This window comes from Anastrepha ludens, chromosome 3, assembly GCF_028408465.1.
Source record: "Anastrepha ludens isolate Willacy chromosome 3, idAnaLude1.1, whole genome shotgun sequence".
NCBI lineage: Eukaryota > Metazoa > Arthropoda > Insecta > Diptera > Tephritidae > Anastrepha > Anastrepha ludens.
The window spans coordinates 128179577-128200759 of NC_071499.1; the positions used below are offsets into that span (position 1 = coordinate 128179577).

Consider the following 21183-nt stretch of genomic DNA (forward strand, 5'->3'; position numbering starts at 1 on the left):
AAAGGGACCTATAATGAAGTAATAGCAAATCGAACGATCAGTCATAGTCAACTACCTCAGAACAGAATTATAACAAAAATTAAGATACAAATAGAGTAATTCAAATTAGAGTTAAAAGCGTGGGATGCTTGATATAGTAAATATTACAATCATTCTATTGGCAACTACCTATGTACAGAGGGTTATGAAAGTGAAGCAAAATGCATCCCACGCTTTTAACTCTAATTTGAATTACTCTATTTGTATCTTAATCAAAGATTCCGTTACATGCATACATACATACATACAACCCGACCTAATAAAAGTGTGTTAAAAAAATATTATGCTTTTGAAGTTTTTTCTATTTTTACCATGTTTTTATGTTTTTGGAAAGATTTTGAGATTTTATTTTTCTGTCTTCTCTTTTCGCAGTTTTCCTCCCTTTCGCTTTTATTAATTTTATACATTTTTTATTTTTATTTTTTTCACACATTTCTACAAAGCTTTCAATATTTATAGCAATTATCGTTAGCCATCTAAATATGCACTTGTATGTATGTATGTAAATGTCACCGCCATCGCGGTTGTTATTGTAATTGGAAGTAGTGTTCCCGAGGCTTGCGTTCAAGGCTAACAGGGTAGTAAATTTTTGCTTAACAAAAATACTTTGTTAATTTCTGATTTGAGTTCGAATTGATATTTATTTTGTTATTCACCTAAAAAACGTGGAATATTTTATTTTCGTTTATTATCAATTTAATTTATTGCGGTACGAGTATTTTATGTATTTAATACGGAGATTTTAAATAAAAGAGAATTTTTTATTTACATTTTAACCAAAATAAATTTATAATAATTTACAAAGAAAGAAGAAATATATAAAAAACAAAAACAAAATAAAATTATATTTAAACATTGGAGTAAAATGTTTGTCTAGCTTATAAGTCTTCTATGCATTTTTATAATTTTTCCATTTTAATCTTATATACAAGGTGGCGCAAAATTAATCATCCAAAGTTTTGTAATGCCATCATTATAATATATTACAGTATTGTTGCACTTTTCTAAATAAAAAAAATAATTTATTTTAACTTACTAAATAAAATGTTTCCTATTAAAAATAAACAATTATAATAAATTAAAAAAATGTTGAAATTCAATTTTAGTTAGTTTTATAATTTTTCAATGCATTGTAAAAACGTTTTTCATTTTAATTTTAAATATATAAAAGATGGCGCAAAATTAAGCATTCACTTTGGTTTTGAATAACTTCTCTACTAAATTAGAAGATGTAATTCTACCACCTGCAAACCTGGCTCCCAGATATAGTTTAAGAATAAGTCGAAATTAGAAGATGGTAGAACAGGGGCGGGTATCAAGGGGCTAAATCCAAATAATAGATTCTAATGGGTTTTTACCCATGAATCTTCCAGGCAGAAATACATGCAGTCGAAATATGTGGGAAGGAGTGCCGCCATAGGAAAATGAGAGCAACTCACTAATTCTTTTCAATCGTCCTGCTCGGGATCTTAGATTTCACGACATGTTATATGTGCTTTATCACAACACCAATTTCAGGATTAATTAACCGGATTAAAAGTTTAGATGTTTTCGCCAGTTCTGGTGAGAGTTTGAAGTCTAAACAAAAACGTTTGGGGTTTTTTTCCAAAAATGTTACCAAAAACATCAGGTTTTTTTATTTTATTTTGTATTTAAAAAGTTTATTTTGTTAGAAAAAAAGTAATTAAAAAAAGAACAAAAAATAGTTTTATTAATAGACAAAATATAAATAAACAAATTTTTATAAGTTTTTTTTGAAACGTATGAAAAATTGAACTTACTCATTTTTATTAGTTATTTTATTTATGTATATTTTTTCTATTAATAAAGCTAATATACTTTTTGTTCTTTTTTAATTACTTTTTGCCTAACAATATAAACTCTTTAAATTTATAAAATATAAGAAAAGAAACCATATGCAGCAGCCGGTACAAATGACAAGTGGCGATTGGCAAGCGCGATTCGTTCATGTGTCGATTGTAATACGAACATGTCGAAGCTTGCGAGCAGCACTCGGCTCGGGGCGTCAGAGTATGTTCCCCTCACACGAGCGCTGTTCCCTCAAAACCATTAAGCGGTTAAACTGCAATTAGTTCATATATCATATTTTACTGTTGGTGTACATTTACGCATTTATGTACATATGTATATTGTGAGTGATTATTATTTTAGTAATCTATTTGAGATGCACGCTATTTGATGAAATTTAAATAAATAAAAGTGAAATTTAAACAAATAAAGATAAAATTTAAATAAATAAATAAATACAGAGTCCAATAAATAAAAAGAAAAAAATAGTATATTACATATGTATGTCCACTAAGCATTGAGACTAACTTCAGACATACTATGTATATTTCGGTGCATAAAGAAACACACAGATGCACTTGTCAAGCCCATGTGTGCTTATACTTAACTGTCAAACTCATATTACGCGAAATTTTCCATTCAAAATGGCGTACAAGCTGGATTTATATAAATCTGGGCCAATCTGTTTGGACGACTCAGTACAAGTGAAATTCTGAAGGTGTTTGAAGATAAACCAATCTCCCGTGCGACTATTTTCGTGTTTTGAAAGATTGCCGGAAGGGAAAAGAACCGGAAAATAAGGTTATGCCGGGTCGCCCATTAAAAATAAGTGCCGCAACAACGAAAAAACTGCTGTCAAGTGCCAAAAACAAACTTGGTCAGTCAACACGCAAATTATCACGAAAATTTGGCATTTCAAAGTCTGGCGTTCACAAGATTTTGACGGAAAACAATGTAATTTATCGTAAACGTAAGCAAGCTCGAAAATATACCGCGAAGCAACTCGAAAAAATACCAATTTGCTGCCGTGCACTTGGTCGTGAACACTTTGCGAATGAAAAATTCATAATTTTGGATAATGAATCGTACTTCGCATTTTTTCATCATGGATTGAATGGCAACAACGAGAGTTTGAAGTCTAAACAAAACAACATCGAAACAACACCAAACGAGGTTAAATATGCCAGCAAATCAAAATTGAGCTGAAGATGCTAGTGTGGGTCGCCATTTTTTCGAAGGGTGTTTCAGAACTATTGATCCGCCAAAAAAAAAAGCCAAAGCGATCAATGCCGACGTTTGTATCGGTCAATGCTAGCCAAAACTGAAGAAATTCATCGATAAATATCACAATAGCTCAGACCTTGCAAGCTGCTATTATGCAAAAAAAACATTGGATAGGTTAACTGAGCGAAAAATACCATTTGTGCCAAAAAAGGACAATCCTCCAAATGTGCCACAGGGACGTCCAAAAGAAAATTTCTGGACAGTTCTCAAGCGGTTGTTGTACGAAAAGGGCTGGGAGGTATGAAAGGAGTATGATCAACTGTTCATCAAGCGAAAGTTGAAAGAAATCGATATAAGCACCGTCCAAAACCTAAATCGGGACATTCGCTCTACTCTACTAAAAATCGAAGACAGTGGTCCATTGAGTGTAATCTAAGTGTATTTTTGATATGTAACCAATCGACTGAAGAACCAAATAAAAATAACTTTTAATTCAATTGTTTGTTTTCAAATGGCGTATGCCAGAAGTTAGTCTCAATGTTTAGTGGACATATGTATGTTATTTGAAAAATTATTAATATTCTTTCATGTATTTTTAAAATCTATTGCTTTGCATTATTTTCAGAACCCTTCTTTATTTTTAAATTTCTATACAATTTCGCTTCAGCGGTTGGAAAACGCCTAAGATAACTTTCTTAAACTTCATTTCGCACTTTGCCACGCACAAAATAGTTCGACAGGTCTTTTATAAAAAAAAAAGCGAAAACTATTCACCAGCACACAAATGTTTCTACAGCAAAAATTTTCACTGCACAATTGTCAAAATATTTGCCAGCGCCTTTGTCGGAACGCTTATTTACGAAATTATCATATTTTACCAGCCTGCAATTTCAGCCCCAAAGCGACTACTTGGCAACGCAGAAATGCTTATCAAGCAAAGAGTTGACGGTTAAAACTTATTTTTGCGAGGCCTTCATTTTTTATCAGTTAAGTTGGCAAAATGCGTACGCACATACGCACATACATAGATATACTACAGTGGCTCACAGAAGTATTTTGCATAATAGCGCGTATGTACAAATTTAAGATTTTGTATGTACTAAGTATCCGAAAATAAAAATGATAATACTTACGCATACGCATTATTGAGCACTGTCTTAGCAATTGGGCTACACATCATGCACAAAAATTGTACCGTTAGGTGCATATAACAAAAAACGTGCGTAGCAATGAAAATGTGTGCTCACAAAAGTATTTTGCTTATTGTTTATAGATACCGTTACTGGACGCAGTTCAGTTACTTTTTCTGTTTTCGCTGAAGTTGTGGCTACAGGTGCGTATTATAATCAATTTTATTTGTAATTGAGTTCATTTCGTTTGTAATTGTGGTACTGTGCATATCGGAAATGCCAAAGGGTAAAGAACTAACTACAGCTGAAAAAACAATTATTTTACATCTCCATAATGAAAGAAAATCTACGAAATATATTTGCAATATGTTTAGTCATTGCCGCCAAACGATAGAAAATGTAATAAAACGGTGTAAAGAACGCGGTAATTTAGAAAATTTAACCCGTTTTGGTTGACCAAAGTTGCTAACTGAGAGAGAAGAACGCCAAATATTGAAAGAAAATCGCAAAAACCCACATTTATCAGCCCCAAAAATCAATGACAAAATAAAAGCAACCTTTCAGATTGAAGTATCCGATGAGACAGTGCGAAGAGCCCTCAGAAGCAACAATATTCACGGTCGTGCAGCAAGGAAAAAACCACTGATTTGACAAGTCAATAAAGCAAAGCGGCTTTTATTCGCCAACACCTATAAAACCAAAAGTTTTGAGTTTTGGAAAACCGTCATATTTAGTGATGAAAGCAAATACAACATTTTTGGTCCGGACGGACGTCGTATGGTATGGCGGAAGCCAAATGAAGAGCTGCGATTAAAAAATGTTAAATCCACTGTTAAGCACGGTGGAGGTTCCGTCATGGTGTGGGGTTGTATGTCGGCCCAAGGAGTCGGAAAGCTGGTGTTTATAGATGGAACGATGGATAAACATCTTTATTTGTCTATTCTCAAAGACAACTTACATTCCAGTGCAGAAAAAATGGGAATGTCGTCTAACCACTTTTTGTTTCAACACGACAACGACCCCAAGCATACAGCTCATGATGTCAAAATGTGGATACTTTTTAATACAAAACATTTGCCAACACCTCCCCAAAGTCCCGATATCAACCCCATAGAAAATCTGTGGGCCTATCTCGAAGAAAGAGTGCGAGAACACAAAATTTCGTCAAAAAGTGACCTTAAAGATGTTTTACTCCAAGAATGGGAAAAAATACCTCTTGACTTTTGTCGCAAGTTAATAGAATCTATGCCAAGGCGCTTTGAAGCAGTTTCCAAAAATAATGGTTATCATACGAAATATTGAATTAATAGAAATTAGTATATTTGTACACCACCTAGTCAAAAGCAAAATACTTTTGTGAGCAATGAATTCTATTTTATTTTACTTTTTTTACGTTTACATTGGAACATATTTTTCTTCTAAAGTTTTAATACATTGTTTATGTAGATATAAGGTTTATGTTTAAGAATTTATGAAATAATTAACAAATGAATTTAAAAAATATACAGGAATTGAAGCGTGAACTTATTTGTCTTCTCATGCAAAATACTTTTGTGAGTCACTGTATATCATATTTGTGCGACTGTCAATAAAAAAGTTATAAGCAAAGATGAAATAAAAAAAAGTAATTTGTTAAAGCACTATGCAAATACATTTGCTGAGCCACCAAGCTAACAAAAATTAAAGTGAAATTATTAATGCGGAGAAAAGGCTTAAAAAGTCAGAAATTGTTTATTTTAATTTCGTCTTAAATTTAAATAAAATTTTTGCAGATATTTTTTCGAGAACTCGGTCATAAATTATTGCGGTTTATTGCGCTCTCTGAGTGATAAGGCTATTTTCAGGATTTCAGCAGCAATTCGAAAAAAAATGAGCAGTTTTAATTTGCCAAAATATGCACTGAAATATCATAATAAATAATGATTAAGAACTTCGTGAGTTGAACACATGAAAATGTAAAACAAATAGCTTGAAGCGCCAAGAGGTGATGAGAGCGCACCTAAAAGAGCGCCAATGGTAACTAAGGCCGTCGGCCGATAACTATGGCTTGTGTCGCTTGGTTTACATGAATTTCAGGTGCCTCGTATTCCCGCGCATCTCTCGCGCGTTTTTATGCCAAAAAATATGCTAAAATTAAATGAATAATTTACAAAATAAAAATAATATACGAAAACAAAAATACAAACATTTCAAATACGGTAATCCGAATTTAATCCACATAGTGAAGTCATGCATGCGTGCGGCTTTAGTACCGGCGGTGCTGGCTGCAGCGATGAGTCCACCAAATGCGGATTTATGCAAGCACCGGCAGCAAGGTTGACGAGGCTGTGACAGCTGATGACAATAAAATTGTCATGAAAACTGCAGCGCGCGGCAATTAACTTAACTTATGCGCCTGAATCGCTATTATGCAGAATTTGTTCATCAATTTATTGATGCAAAAAACACTTTTGATTGCACTTTTTCACACACGAAACAGAAAGCAAAAAACAAAAACAAAAACACTTTTTCGTCTCACAAATAAATGACTTGGCATTTACATTTGAGCAAACAATGAGCTGATGTCACCTGCCACGTCATAAAAGCTGTTTCAAATGACAAATGACGTTTCAGGTATTATGCACACCTAAAAGGTAACAAAAAAAAAGTTAAAACAAATATTCATAATTAATATGACAAATCTAAAACAATTTTTTTTTCTCTTTATTTGTTGGTTTATTTATTCACTTATTTGCTTGCAAGTGCATTGTTGAATGCATTGGCTGGTTAAAATGCGGCACTCACTCATTCACGCGCCGATTATTGACGCGTCATTGTCGTTCACTTTTCATTAATTGCTGGCGACACTGCGAAACAACGAAAGTACTACACGAACTGATTACTCTATTATGCACTTGTTGCTATTAAATTGTTGTACATGCACTGTTTGTTGTTGTTGGTGTTGTTGCCTTTGTATTGACGCGTTTGAACGCTGTTGGAGCTTGTTGATGTTGATTGTTTGCTTGCTGGCTGGCGTTATTTTTATGTTTTATTGTTTGTTTTTGTAATTTTTTTAAAGCACGTTTTGTTGGTTTTTATTATACTTGTTGGACCATACGCCAACAGCTTTTGTGACAATTTTGTTAAATATTTATGCGCGCGTCCTTTTTTTTCTTTAAACAAAAAAAAAGTTTGAAAGAAACGCCCACGCATACTTTTTTGTAGTATCATAGCAGCAAGAATAAACGCATTTTGCATTTTTTTACAAAGCAAAAAGCATTAAGTTCGCGTTGCCAAAAAAATGCTAGCGATTTGTGCACTTAACCTATGAATGTATACCATTTCGTTGTTTGTTTGCGAAATTGAGAGTTTAAACATACTTTGTTTGCAGCTTTTATTATTGCTTGGCGTTTTTTTTTTGTGTTTGTTTAAAAAGTGCTTTTCAGCTGTTATTGCTGGAAAATTTGTTTCGCAACGAAAACTTTTAGTAAAAGGCGTAAATTAGAGGTTTAATTTTCGGCAATAACGCGACGAAAGTTGGCTGCTAAGTGCTAGCTTATCTGTGTAGGCATGTGACTTTACATATTTCCAAAGAAAATAATCTAAAGAAATCAAATTGCACGCACGAAGATGCCGGTGATTTGAACGTCCCACAAAGCACTCGAAACTATGACTTGTTTTTTACATTTAATAATGAGCCAAAGAATCATAGGATATTAAAATAAATTTTTTTTTTAATTTTAAACTAATTTTTTGTTTACTTTTTAATTAAAAAGGGAAACAAATTATAATTTAAAGCTTAAAACAAAAATAGTTAGTTTTTTTCAATTTTTAAATTCACAAAAAATTTTTTTTTCTGGTTTTCCAATTTTTAAATTACCAAAATTGCGCGGAAATTTATCGCGGCACAGTCACATCAAACAAAGACTAAAAACCAGGATTTAATCGAATCATTTTCCTCCGTGTGTGGAAAAATAAAAAAAGTAGATTTGACAAGTGGATTAAGTCATTTATTTGGCCCTCAGGCATGATGAAAAGATTTTTTTGAGGTGTATTTCCTAGCAGACCGTTATTCGGCTCTGAGCAAATTCGACAGATATGCCGTCATACATTTTGTGTTTCACTAGACTTAATCTAAATTTTGTGAAACACAAAACGAATGACGTAGAATCCAAAGTTCCCCTCAAAATAATTTTTTTCACCATACCTAACGTGCAAACCTGGTATCTATCATCCTTGGCTTTAAGGGCCTATGCAACTCTGCTTCACTCTATCCAGTTACCCATTTACCTATTTGCCCACACTCATCACCTAGAAACAACTTAACTCTCACTCATCACTCTCTTCACTTATCCATATTTACCACCCACTCATAGCCAGCAGCCCTGCATCACACCTACCACCACCTACTCATATCTGACAACACCCAATAATTACCATACTCGCCGATACACACTTGCCATTTATTATATTTTACTATTCATTTATATTGGCACGTCGGCCTTTTTGTGATCTTTTACGACTTTCGTGGTGCATTTCGCATTAACTCTTGTTTACATTATTGTTAATATTTACTATAAGCTTTTTTACATTTGTTGCTTCAAAATGTTTATTTTTTTCTATATTGCATTTACCATAAGCAACTCTGCTGAGTATTATTTTAATTAGTGTAGAAAATTAGAAAACAAAAAAAACATCTTTCATTGTAACACAGCTATTGTTCACGAGTCGAAAGAACGAGTTCGTACCGCAAATCGACGACTACAATGTAAGCATTGCATTGCTTTTATTCGTATAGTTGTAATTATGTGCAGTGCTGTATTGTTGTAGCTGGAGAGTTACTACGTAAATTTGATTTTGTTTTTGCTTCGGCTGCCGAACGCTTATGCGCCTTTAACGTAAAGTATTTAGGGTGCTTTGGCGCTTTTTTAACACCTCTTTCAGAGCAAACTGCAGCACTCTGGTTTCCATTTTTTGCAATATTCTGTTTAATGCAATTATAGTTATAGCTATTATGTTGCATTTATTTGCCTTTTACTTTTGTTTTTCCGTGCATACATATTTATACGTTTGCTTTTTAATGACTCTAAATTGTACTTTGCAATTAACTTTAATTATGTTGCAGCTAATTTTATAGCCAGCAAGAACAAAATATAAAACATTGCCAATGAGCTCATAGTACCAGAGTGGCAGTGGCGCATACAGAGCGCGCCGGCAGTAGTCTTCGCCGATAACTATTGGCGCCATCAAAATTGCGTTCTACTAAATTACCCACTAGACGTGTGGTAATTGACACCTTTCGGCGCAATGAAAGACAAAAGGAGGCAAAGAAGCTAATAAAAATAAAAGAATAGCGAATACATAGCAAAATAAAATAACGACATAATTGGAGTAGTGTAGCAAAGATGTATGGACTATAAGTACTCCACTGCTTCGTGGATTTTTCAAGTACAATACAATACGTATAAAATGGTATAAAGTAGCAAAATAATTTATGCTTAATAAGAAATGCGATCATTTGCTCCAGTCTTGCTGTGTTTTCACCTTAAGTGCGAGTCGCTGTGTGTATCGCAGATTTATCGATTCTACTTAAAAGATCGCTAAGCGATGTTGTAGAAATTTCAAAATACGAATACAAATTCATACAAGTATTAAAAAATAATGTTTCAAGAAGAGTTCGTAAAGCTTTTGTGATTAAGTGAAGGTGATTTTAAGTTTGGTATTCTAATCAGGCCGACACAAATTTTGAAGCAAGAACTAGACTAGACTTTTCGGACAGTTTTTGATGAGTGAAGCTAAGCTCAAAATAATGGTATAGTTAGTTATGGTTTAAAGAGTACAAATATTAAAGTTTTTGGCTATATTTGAGGTTGTCCAAGGAATCTCCAAGTACAATTCTTCACTTTCTAAGCCCGTTTCAGCCAATAGCCCTGGTAGCTAGTGCGATTACTAGTACATTAGATTAATCTGTAATTTGAATGCTATTTTAATAAATAATACTAATAATAAACCCATTTCGATATGTAAAAAGTATTTATTTGTCTCTAAGATAGGTCTGATATATTGAGCTCAAATTCGTACACGCAGGTGGGGAAATTTTTTGGTTCGCTCAACTTCTGAGTAGCTACCAAACACTGGATTGAGAACGAGCGCTGCTAGCGTTATTAAGGCGTATTGTTTGTTAGAAGGTATGACTGCCAATGGGAATCCGCCTTGAGGCAAACGGCTCTCTACAAAAACATATACGAGTATGTACATGTAGTATACTATGTGCTATACACATACACTGTGCTATGTGCTGTACTTGCGGCCAACCACATACAAATCACTGTCTTTGAAAGGATTAAAAAAGATGCGAATTTAAGTGAATATTACAAAGAAATTTGTAAATTTGGTGGAAAAGAGAGTTGTCTAAATAAGAATATATAGAATTTGATTAATACAAATTATGCCACTTTTAATAGTTATTTTGCAATATGAATGATATGCAAATAAAATAATTAGACCTGCCAGTCATACGAAAAAATTTAGTCACACACTTTTTGTGAACTTAAAAATCTTAACGCTAAAAATATTTTTAACTGAAAACTCACACATATCAAAAGACGAAGATTTGACTAAGCTTGAGGCTGGCTACTGAAGTGCGTTAAAAAATACCAAATTAATAAATAAACGCAAGAGCGAAATCAACAAAGTGTGAACAAAATATACAAAATAAAAAAAAATAAAACACTTAAATTGGCGAAAAAATAGTGAAAAGCAAAATTGAGTTTAAACTAATTAACATAAATTTATTTTTCTGTGCTAAATTAGCATAATTTTTAGGCACGACCATAAGAAAGAAATAAATATGTACATAAATAAGGGTATACATTCTGCTCAAATATGAACGAGACGTTATCAATAAAACGGTCCGCGGATGACATATGGCAAAAATAAATTTTTTGTTTTTTGGTAGGACGGTTATAAGCTTACATGGCGAATTTCAGCGTGATATGTCACATAGTTTGTTTTCTGTGCTACTGTAAACAAGTCAAGCTCGAGTGTGTTCTTCGAATTTAACGATGGAAATTCAAGTCGAACAAAGAATTTGTTTGAAATTTTGTTATTCCAACAAAATTTCGGCTTCAGACGCCTTAAAAATATTGCAGACAACCTATGGGGACTCTTTTCTATCGTGTTTACAGTAGCACAGAAAACAAACTATGTGACATGTCACGCTGAAATTGTCCTACCAAAAAACAAAAAATTTATTTTTGCCATATGTCATCCGCGGACCGTTTTAATGATAACGTCTCGTTCATATTTGAGCAGAAGGTACATTTAAAAATTGCCGCAGAGATGGTGAATGATATATGAACTGAAGCAGATTTCTGTTTTTGTAATTTTTAGCAATATTTTTTTTAACAAAACTTTACTTTTGTGAATTTTGGTGCGGCTGACATGAAGACATTAGACTTTTGTGTGATCGCTGAGGCACATAAAAACTAAAAACAAAAAAATTAAAATTAAACAAAAAAAAATTAAAATTAAACAAATTTTTTTTGAACAAACAAGTATTAAATTAAAAACAAACTCCTCTTCTTGCGCCACAACCACTATAATTTTTGGCTAACTCATTTTCGCGGTTTTCCCAAATTGTAAAGAAATCTATTATGTTTACTCAAACGCTAATTTTTCATAACATAAATTGCGCATCTAATTCTAAATAAGAATTTGTAACTCTAACAACTGGCTCACCCTGTGCGAGCTCACGTTCTAAACACATTTTGTTCTTGCTTTCAAAAGCCCCTATTGTTATCGTGTTTTATGTGCATAATTTAAATGCTAATTTTGTAGAGGCGTCGATCTTAAAATATGTCGCAGCCGATAAGCAATGAACGACAGCAAGCAACCCACACACCAAACATTGTTTCCTTTCAATTGTGGAGGAATATATTTTTTTTTTTTGACATTTTAAACGGTTTTGGAGGAGCATTTCATATTCAAATTAATGTCTTTATTAAATTTTTTGTGAAGTAGAAAGATTGAGTTTTGAGAACTTCGCATGCCTCTGATTTTTGGTATTTACATGGCATGTTTTATTACAGGGGTTCGTTTGTTTTATTACAGGGGAGCGTTCGCCCGCTGAAACTAGATAAAAACAAACGGGAGATATACCCAAAACTGTTTTTTTTTCATTTTTTTATGACCTTATGTGTGGAATATAAGTTTGGAGTTATTGGCCGCCGTAACAGCGCTGTAGGTGGCGCCATCTTAATGTTCCACTTGTGGATGACAACCATTGACAGCGATGAGCGCATTTTTAAGGGAATAAGTGCCGGTGATGTCGCCGAGTCATGGTGTAAAGAATTCAGAGTGTGGCCAACATCAAATCGTTAACCAGCTCTCAGCGATTTCGAAGGAATCAGTTGATTGGTTGACGTAACCGGGATCGTTTACAGCGGTTCGTGTACGTAAAAACTGAGATTGTGTTAGTAATATACGAAAAAAATTAACATAGTCTCCCGCTTATGTTACTTCGCTGCCGTCTGAGCAACCATGAGTGTGTGAATATGTGTGAAAGGGGCGGGCAGAATTTTGCTGCCTAGTATCCGGTGACGTGGCAGTCGAAGTTATTCTCACAAATTTTTTTTCACCACAGCGGATGACTAACTCTGGTAATCTACCATCCTTGTCGCCAAACCAATATCCACAACAATTTTGCTTCTCCACGAAGCGACTTAACTTAGTGCACACGGAATTTTTGGTGAGTAGTGCACTGATTTTTATAAATTTCTACAATTTTCAACGCACTCTTTCTTGAATCGTGTAGCATTTTATGGTTAAAAATTAAGATAAGGGTAAGGATACGCGCCAAATTGGGTAACCCTGTACATTACACCAAGCAGATCTACTGTTTTTCTATTGTAATAAAAAACATGAATTCCACTTATTTTCTTCTATAACTAATTTTTCACAATGCACCCAGTCTCTTGCTGCTTTCCAAGAAAAAAACTACTGAGACTTCAGAAAATTTGTCTAATCTACCCATAATCTTATCTGCAGCAGCCAATAGAGATAATCTTCCGTTTTCCGGTCTCTTTTCGAGTGCCAGCGTACACTCCCATCAGCTTCACCACAATTTCAGTTACCTGTTTTTCTTTTTCTCACGCTGCTGAGAACAACAGGAAATTTTATGAGATGTGCAAAATATGTATGTATGTATACACTCATTGATGAGGCGTTACGACTTTCATGACCATGGAAGTGCTGGTTCTAACAATAGAATCTCCAAATTCAACTCTGTAGACCGAATCACAAGTCGTTCAAGTTGCTTGGGTCATCCAGTTTGTTGCTCGCGATTATAGCAAGCAAAAACAATTGGTTGTTCTGCCAGCTTTTGACTATATAGGTGAACCACTTGTACTACTTTAACGCAGGGGTGATAGTTGTATTTTTTCACTATTCTACACATAGGTAAACTTGGTGAACACCCAAGCCATATTGTTGTTGAAGTGGTAAATTTGAATGTCTCGAATTTCGCCACACTTCACCTTTGTAAAACAAAACAAAAACAAAAAGAGTGGAAGTGAGCTCTTGCATATTAAGGGCTTTGTATTGCTTTAATCCGCAACAAAGTAGATTAGAGACGTTTTGTTATGCTTTGAAAGAAAACTATTTTGTGAATTTGAGACGGAAAATTGTAGAAAGATTTTGTGAGATAATGTAAGATGGTAGATGGATGATGTATTGAATAACGATGTATGCAATAACAGATAAGCGTAAAAAGATTTTGCGGAGCGATTGAAAACGTCTTTTCAATGGGTTCGTCTTTCGAAAGAAAAAATAGATTAGAAGATAATATGCTTTAAAAAGAAAGTAGTAGCAAAGTAAAGTAGCTAACCAAAGTAACGAAGCAATAGCGTATAGGTACTGCAAAGGCGTATTTGTTAGCCTTTGTAGTTTTTTTTTTGTTAATTTTTAATTTCTGTATAAAAACCTTACATGTTTTCGAAATAGAATTTTTTGAGTATTACACTTTTATTTTTGGCCGGTTTGGTTTTATTATTTATGTATTTCTGCATTATTGCAAAATAGTTTACTTTCCAGATTTCTCAAAACTATTCATATGAAATAAAATATGCGCCCTCTGTGTTAGAAAAATATCAGTGTTTCCTTTTTCTAAAATTTTACCAATTTTTTTTCGAAATCAATTTGTTTTTTTTTTTTTTTGAGTATTTTGTTTTTATTTTTGAGTATTTTGTTATTATTTTTGAGTGTTTTATTTTTATCTTGAGTATTTTGTTTTTGTCATTATATTTCTGCCTTGTTGCAATTGATTTATATTTCCCAAATTTCTCAAAAGTTCTCATATACACTCGAGCTTGACTTGTTTACAGTAGCACAGAAAACAAACTATGTGACATATCACGCTGAAATTTGCCATGTAAGCTTATAACAGTCCTACCATCCAACAAAAAATTTATTTTTGCCATATGTCATCCGCGGACCGTTTTATTGATAACGTCTCGTTCATATTTGAGCAGAAGGTAAAATAAAGTATACGCCCCCTATTTTAGTAAAATGTTAGTGTTTCTTTTTCAAAAAAATTACTAGGCATTTTACAAAATTCATTATAAACACAAAAAACTGTTTTTTCCTAATCAATTTTTTTGGAGTATTTTGTTGTTGTTATTATGCATTTCTGCCTTGTTGCAATATTAATAAAAAAATATTATTAAAATAAATTTTTTTCTGTTTCAAAAAAATTTCTAAATTTAAAAAAAAAATTTTAAATTGCCAATTTTTTTTATTTTTGCAAATATATTCTATATTTTTACGGTACCAGACTCAATAAAAAAAATTCTTTATTTATTTATGTTTGTTTTTTTGTTTTCAAAATTCATTCCAGGTATTTGGCTTACCACATTTAATTAAAATCTTCAACTGATTTTTTTTTGCCAAATTCACTCTAATTTATGGTAACCAAACTCAAATAAAATTGTTTTTTTTTTTTCAAAATTCATTCCAGTTTTTTGGCTTACCACATTTAGTTAAAATCTTTAAATTGAACAATTTTTTGTTTCGAAAAATCTAAGATTTGTAAGTTTTACTATCTGAAATATAGCCAAAAAAAAGTTTCAATATTTTAGAAAAAAGTATGCCAATTTAAAGTAGTCCCATAAGTGTGCAAAATATTTTAGCAACTAAGTAAAAAGTGCTTATGTCTTGTTCAGTGACTTAAGGACCAAGTAGTTACCAAGAAATTCTGATTTAGTAGCAAAATGAACGTCAACGCTGCTCGCTTTTCCACCTACCTACCACGGCACCGTTTGTGCATTGCAAATAAACTAACTCACATTTGCATTTATTTAGTTCAAACATAAAGCAAATTGTAATAATCTTGTTGGCTCCCCAAAGAGCTGTAGTAGAAAAAGTGAAAAACTAAGTTTTTGAAGAAAGAAATAAAATGCAATAAGAAGAAAAACCCACATACGCAGGACGAGACCCACGAATGTGCTGGGAAATTTGTGATTCTAAACAGTTGGGCATGGCAATGCATTACACATACAAACTGGCATTTCTGATTTAATACATGAATACGTGCGCTCTTTTTGTGCGCTAGTGCGGTGCCACAGCTTGTTGCACACAAAGGCACACACAAACACACACGTATGTTTTTGGCATTAGCACAATCAGATTCTTGGCAATGCGCAGCACAACTGCCACACAGCAGACAACATATGGACAGGTTGGTTGGCATGCAGCCGCAGCCGCAGACGCCGCTCAGCTGCACTGATCCACCGGCCGTCCGTATAGCGCGCACTGCCAACAAGTACAAGCGCACATATGTATGTATGTATGTATGTGTACGCCACTTTGCGGCAATAAAAATTCAACATGAAAAAACACAAAGAAATCAAGCGTAACAAAACACACACATACATGCAAACATATAAATAAAGCCATAAACATTTTTAGGTTGCATGTTGCGGCAACAAATTTATGAATTATTATTTGTGGCTGGCATATTTCGGTTCGTCGCTACCAGCCAAGTGCTTTTGAATAATTTTACAAATTTAGTTGCATTTAATGGCGTATTTTGTAGTTATTGTTGATAATTTATGTAAATTTTTATTTTATGAACTGCAAAAACGGCTATGAAAAAAGTTTACGAAAGAGTTGTGCATACATATAAAAACCATGTAATAGAAATGGAAAAATATATTGCACTAAATGCAACTTTATGTGGAGCCAGTGGTCATTGAACCAGATTTTAGTGGCGCATTTCTGCCAATCCGAACGCAAAAGTGAGATGAGAGATTTGTTTTGTGTATTTAATTTTTGATTTTTTTTCTTTCATTACATAACTCTCAGTTATTGCAGCAAGAAACTCACAGGGAGAAAGCGCTTAAAAATTTAACCATCTTTTGAATTGCACACTTTCACAGCGCTGACATTTCCGCCTGGCCGCGACTGAGCACTTTTTCCGCACTCCCGAGTAACGACATAAAGACCAAGCAAATTTGTAGGCATCATAAATATTTATTGCACAATGTGAATGAATGAATCTATGAATTTTTAATCTGCTCGCCACACAACAACAGTCTGAGGCAGTGAAACAGAAAATCACAACATGTCAAAAACACGAATTTCTTAAACGAATAAGCAAAGTGAGCGGCGAAAAAATTAGTAAATAAAGTTAGCATTAACGAAAAAAAAAAATTCATTAAAATTCATGCCATACCACACATCAATGCTGGGGAACTGAAAGGTGTCGCGTAAATTGTGTTGCCACCTGTGTTTCATAATTTTTAATCGCTTTATTGCCAAAATCAACTGTTGCGAGTGTTTGTGTTTGCGTTTTGTATTTTTTAACATTTTTTAATTATTTGCTTAAAGAAAATATGCTATGCGAAGGCAAAGTCATGCGCGACAGCGATCAGGTTAAATAAATATGTCAAAAAAGTATAAGAATTACGGCGCGACATTGAATATTTGCATACAAACGTAGCCGAAAAGGGTGAAGAAAAAAATGAAATCAGTTCGAAAAGTGTTAATTACTTAATTAAATATCAAAGTGACGGAATAGTGCATTTCGCAAAAGATATACGTGCACAACGTGGCGCAAAAATAATCAACTTTGTTTTTGAATAACTTTTTCAAATATGTCTTTTCCATAAAATGTTAATATAATCCTTTAAGAATATGTCAAACAAATTTTAGAACGTAAATTTAAGTATTTCTTATATTATAGATCGTCAACCGTAACGACTCTATCTCTGCGTTCGAGCGCTGGGAGAGGTATAGTTACGTTGCCGACTTTAGACGAGTTTTTCTCAAAACTATATTTTTTGAAGTGGCGTGCACGATAACTCGAAAAGTTATTGACCGATCTCCCTGAAATTTTGCACGCATCTTTATTGTGATATTACTTTCTATGTGAATTTACAATTCGAAAATTTTTCGAAAAAATATTTTTTTTTTCGAAGCAAAAATAGTAGGAAAATTTTCCAAAACTCATTTTTTTAAGCCTTTTGTCCGCAATTTTTTTTCCATATTTTTTTTAATTCATATAGAAATTATGACAATAATAAACAAAAGAATTTTTGGTTTTTTGTATTCAGGTCACTGACGCCGATGCTACAATGCCCGCCGATTGAGAAGCCCGCTGCGACCTTCCTGGAAGAATTGAGTGTACATCCGCCATGTTAAATGATTAAAATAAAAATATAAAAAAATGTATATTATTTTAATGTATAAGTAAACTGTATGCCAATTTTGGAAAAAATATATTGACTTCTTCATTTTAAATATTTTTAATGAAAATCAGGGAAAATATGGCCGTTTACAGGTATCTACCCCCTTAAAACAAAAAAAATATTCTAAGTGGTAGAGATCTTTATTTCAACCAATGGAGCAATCTTGTCTCTTCGGAGACTGCAGCTGTCTACTTTACAAGTGACAAATATGATTGACGTACGACGCGCCATTTACAAAACTTGTAAGACTTTCGATAGGTTGATTAATTTTGCGCCACCCTGTAAACCGCCATAATCTTTAAAATTGTAAATATTTCCAGAAATTCAAATTTTTTTTCGTATTCACACCGCTCGGGAGCATAGAGCCTCGACAAGACTGTTCCATCGGTTCTGGGCTGTTGTCTTTGCGCCGTCCGATCTGATGTCGCAAACCGCTGACTCGAGCAACATCGACCTTCTCCGAGTTTTCTTTGGTCGCCCGCAACCTCTGCTTCTTTGCGGGTGCCATTCTCGTGCTGCTGTCTAGTGGTTTTCTAAGCGTGTGACCTATCCATTGCCACTTTCTGCGTTTGATTTGCCAGAGGATGGGCTCCTCATTACTTGATTCTCACAGCGCGTCGATGCTGACGGTGTTCGGCCAGAATATTTTGCAGATGATGCGGAGACATTTGTTGACGAAAGATTGTAGCGTCTGTGTGATGATGTTAGAGACCAGCCATGTACCGCTTCCGTGCAACAATACTAACTTCACGCATGCGCTGAATATTTGCAGTTTAGAGCGCCTGGAGATTTGCGAACTCGCCCATACTGTATGCACTCGCCCGAACGCCGCACCTGCTTTGTTTACCCTTCGGTTAACATCTTCATCTGCTCCGCCGTCTGCCGTGATGATGCAGCCGAGGTAGCAGAAGCTTCCGACAAATTTCATCGCGCACCCGTCAACCATTATATGGTTGACTCTGTTGACTCTCACGGCCTTTGTCTAGGCGATAAATAGTGCGTGCCAGCGGGACTAGTCTGTCCGTCTTTGCTTGCATGTTAGTGAGACTATGAGAGTCAACCACAATAATGTAAGTAGATCTAATTAAGGACCATGGAAATATACCTTAAATATGCATATTAAACCTGTGGATCTAAGAAAGTTGAAGATCCGTGAGGCAAATATGGAGGTAAGTAAAATTTATACGAAAGCCACTGCGGTAAAAAAACAAGAACTATGGAGAGCTATTGCATCAAAAATTAATGATTAATATAAATAATTCAGGCTTACACCCTCTATTGAGTGTTTGACCGAGCTTCTCCTCCTATTTGTGGTGAACGTCTTGATGCTGTTCTACAAGCAGAGGAAGCTTAAGCCGACTCTGAACGGCAGATGGTTTTAATGAGAAGCTGTTTTTTAGAAGTCAAGGAAAATCAATCACCGAAGTCAAATCATCCTTCACCAAGGCATTGCGAGCTCTCACAAGAGAGTTCTTGAGCACTAAAAACACCGAATTAATGGATCATTCGTCTTAGAGCCCTGATTTGGCACCTAATGATTTCTTTTTGTTCCCGAGCATTGCGACGTTAAGGTTTTTTAATACGTTGAAGCCTTTAAACAGCTCGTTTTGGAGGCATCCGCCTCTGAGTGGCCAAAGTGCTTTGAAAACTGGCTCACGCAAATGCAGAAATGTATTGACTTCCGAGGAGAATATTTTGAAAAATTTAAATAAAAAATCGCTCCGCTGGACATTGTTTTCAAAATGTTCATTTGGCCCTTTTTCGTCCTGTTCGAGGATTATTTTTAAAAGGTTATATCCATAAGTCGATAGAAATTAAATTTTTGGAAGCTACCTGGAAGTTCAAGTCGATAGCTATAATAGAAATATGTTAAAGTCACGTCCAAAGTCGCAAAGGTCTGCCCAGAAAAGCCTGACCCGGGTGCCTAACGGAGGAATAAAGCCATTTTCACTTTCACTTACATTATTTGGCGCAAAATATAAAAGGTCGTCCCCGCATTATTGTACTTCCAAAGAAGTTTTGGTATCTATAAAACAATATTTGGCAGAATTGTCTTAATAAATGCTTCGATTTTTGCAAAAAAGTGACTACACTTCTGTATGACTGACTGTACTGGGATACAATTGCAGAATAAAAAATAAATAAAAATAATAACTCACGAGAGGAAAAATTCATCAAACGGGATTACAAAAAACAAAAAAAATAAGTATTTTAAAAATAGTTAACTCGTGTTGTTTTGCAGACATCTGCGAGGTGCTGCCCACTTGAATTTTTTGTATGTATAGATTTATTAGTATTTTCAATTTGAAGCCACAGTGAGTCACATACACATGTTTGCACTCTGTCTGTCCAAGACATTCTCCAAATTACATATGAGACATGAAAACTAAATCGTAAACAAAGTGTAGGAATGTGAAAAATATTTCTAAGAAGCTAAAAATATCAATAAACGCAAAGAAATTGCTCATAAGAAAGATCGCATGGCGCGCATAGCACCGCCGTATTTATCGGTTGACATGCAGCAACAGTAGCCACGCGGCTGGTGACAGCATAAACGTTTTGCTATGCGCGTACGTACGAGAACATAGTTTAGCGCACAAGTATGCAATGCGAGCAACTGCAGATCGCCGTGAAGCCAAAGGCAGCAGCAGCCAACTGCACGTCCGTCAGCCGACGCCCGATTCAAGGCGAACTTCAATGAAACTGGCTTTGAGTTATGTAGAGGCGCTGGCGCTTGCACTGGCGCACCTACAACGCAAACACTGCACCAACAAATGGACGCAAAAAGCGGTGGACGGACAGACGGACATACTGGCATACGACATTGAAAATGCAAAGTGGTAATTGATACAATAACAACTAAAAACAGAACTCCATAACAAAGGCAAACGCATTGGGCAGTCGAGTTTGTGTTGCTGGCTTGACCCCTGCCTATCGTTTTATGTGTGGAGGATGTGTGTGTGTATGCATGTATGTATGCACGCTTGCTGCAGATGCAAGCGCGATCAGCAGAAACATAAACAAAAATGCAGTCAACTAAAAAAAATATTTTTTTTTGCCACTTGCATTGTTGGTGTTGTATTTGTCGCACGTGTAACTCATGTAAATGTTGCTGTAGCTGCTGCTGCTGCTGCTGCTGCTCATTGCAACTTATAGATTTTTATGATTGAAACATAAAATCGTGATTTTCTTCACTTGCGTTGACGACAACTACAGCACCAATCGTTTGAAAAACAACAACTCATTTAACCTGCCAC

At 34.5% G+C, this 21183-nt stretch overlaps 1 protein-coding gene across 2 annotated transcripts in view; it reads right to left on the minus strand.

Moving 5' to 3' along the window:
• The window catches only part of LOC128859193 (serine-rich adhesin for platelets), a 128121-nt gene that overhangs the window by 90070 nt on the left and 16868 nt on the right, over positions 1–21183 (minus strand). For both annotated transcript variants that reach the window (XM_054095974.1, XM_054095973.1), the window contains exon 2: positions 6389–6828. In XM_054095974.1, coding sequence (XP_053951949.1) covers positions 6389–6437 — 49 coding nt within the window. In that variant the 5' untranslated portion in view covers positions 6438–6828. The remainder of the gene's footprint in view (positions 1–6388; positions 6829–21183) is intronic.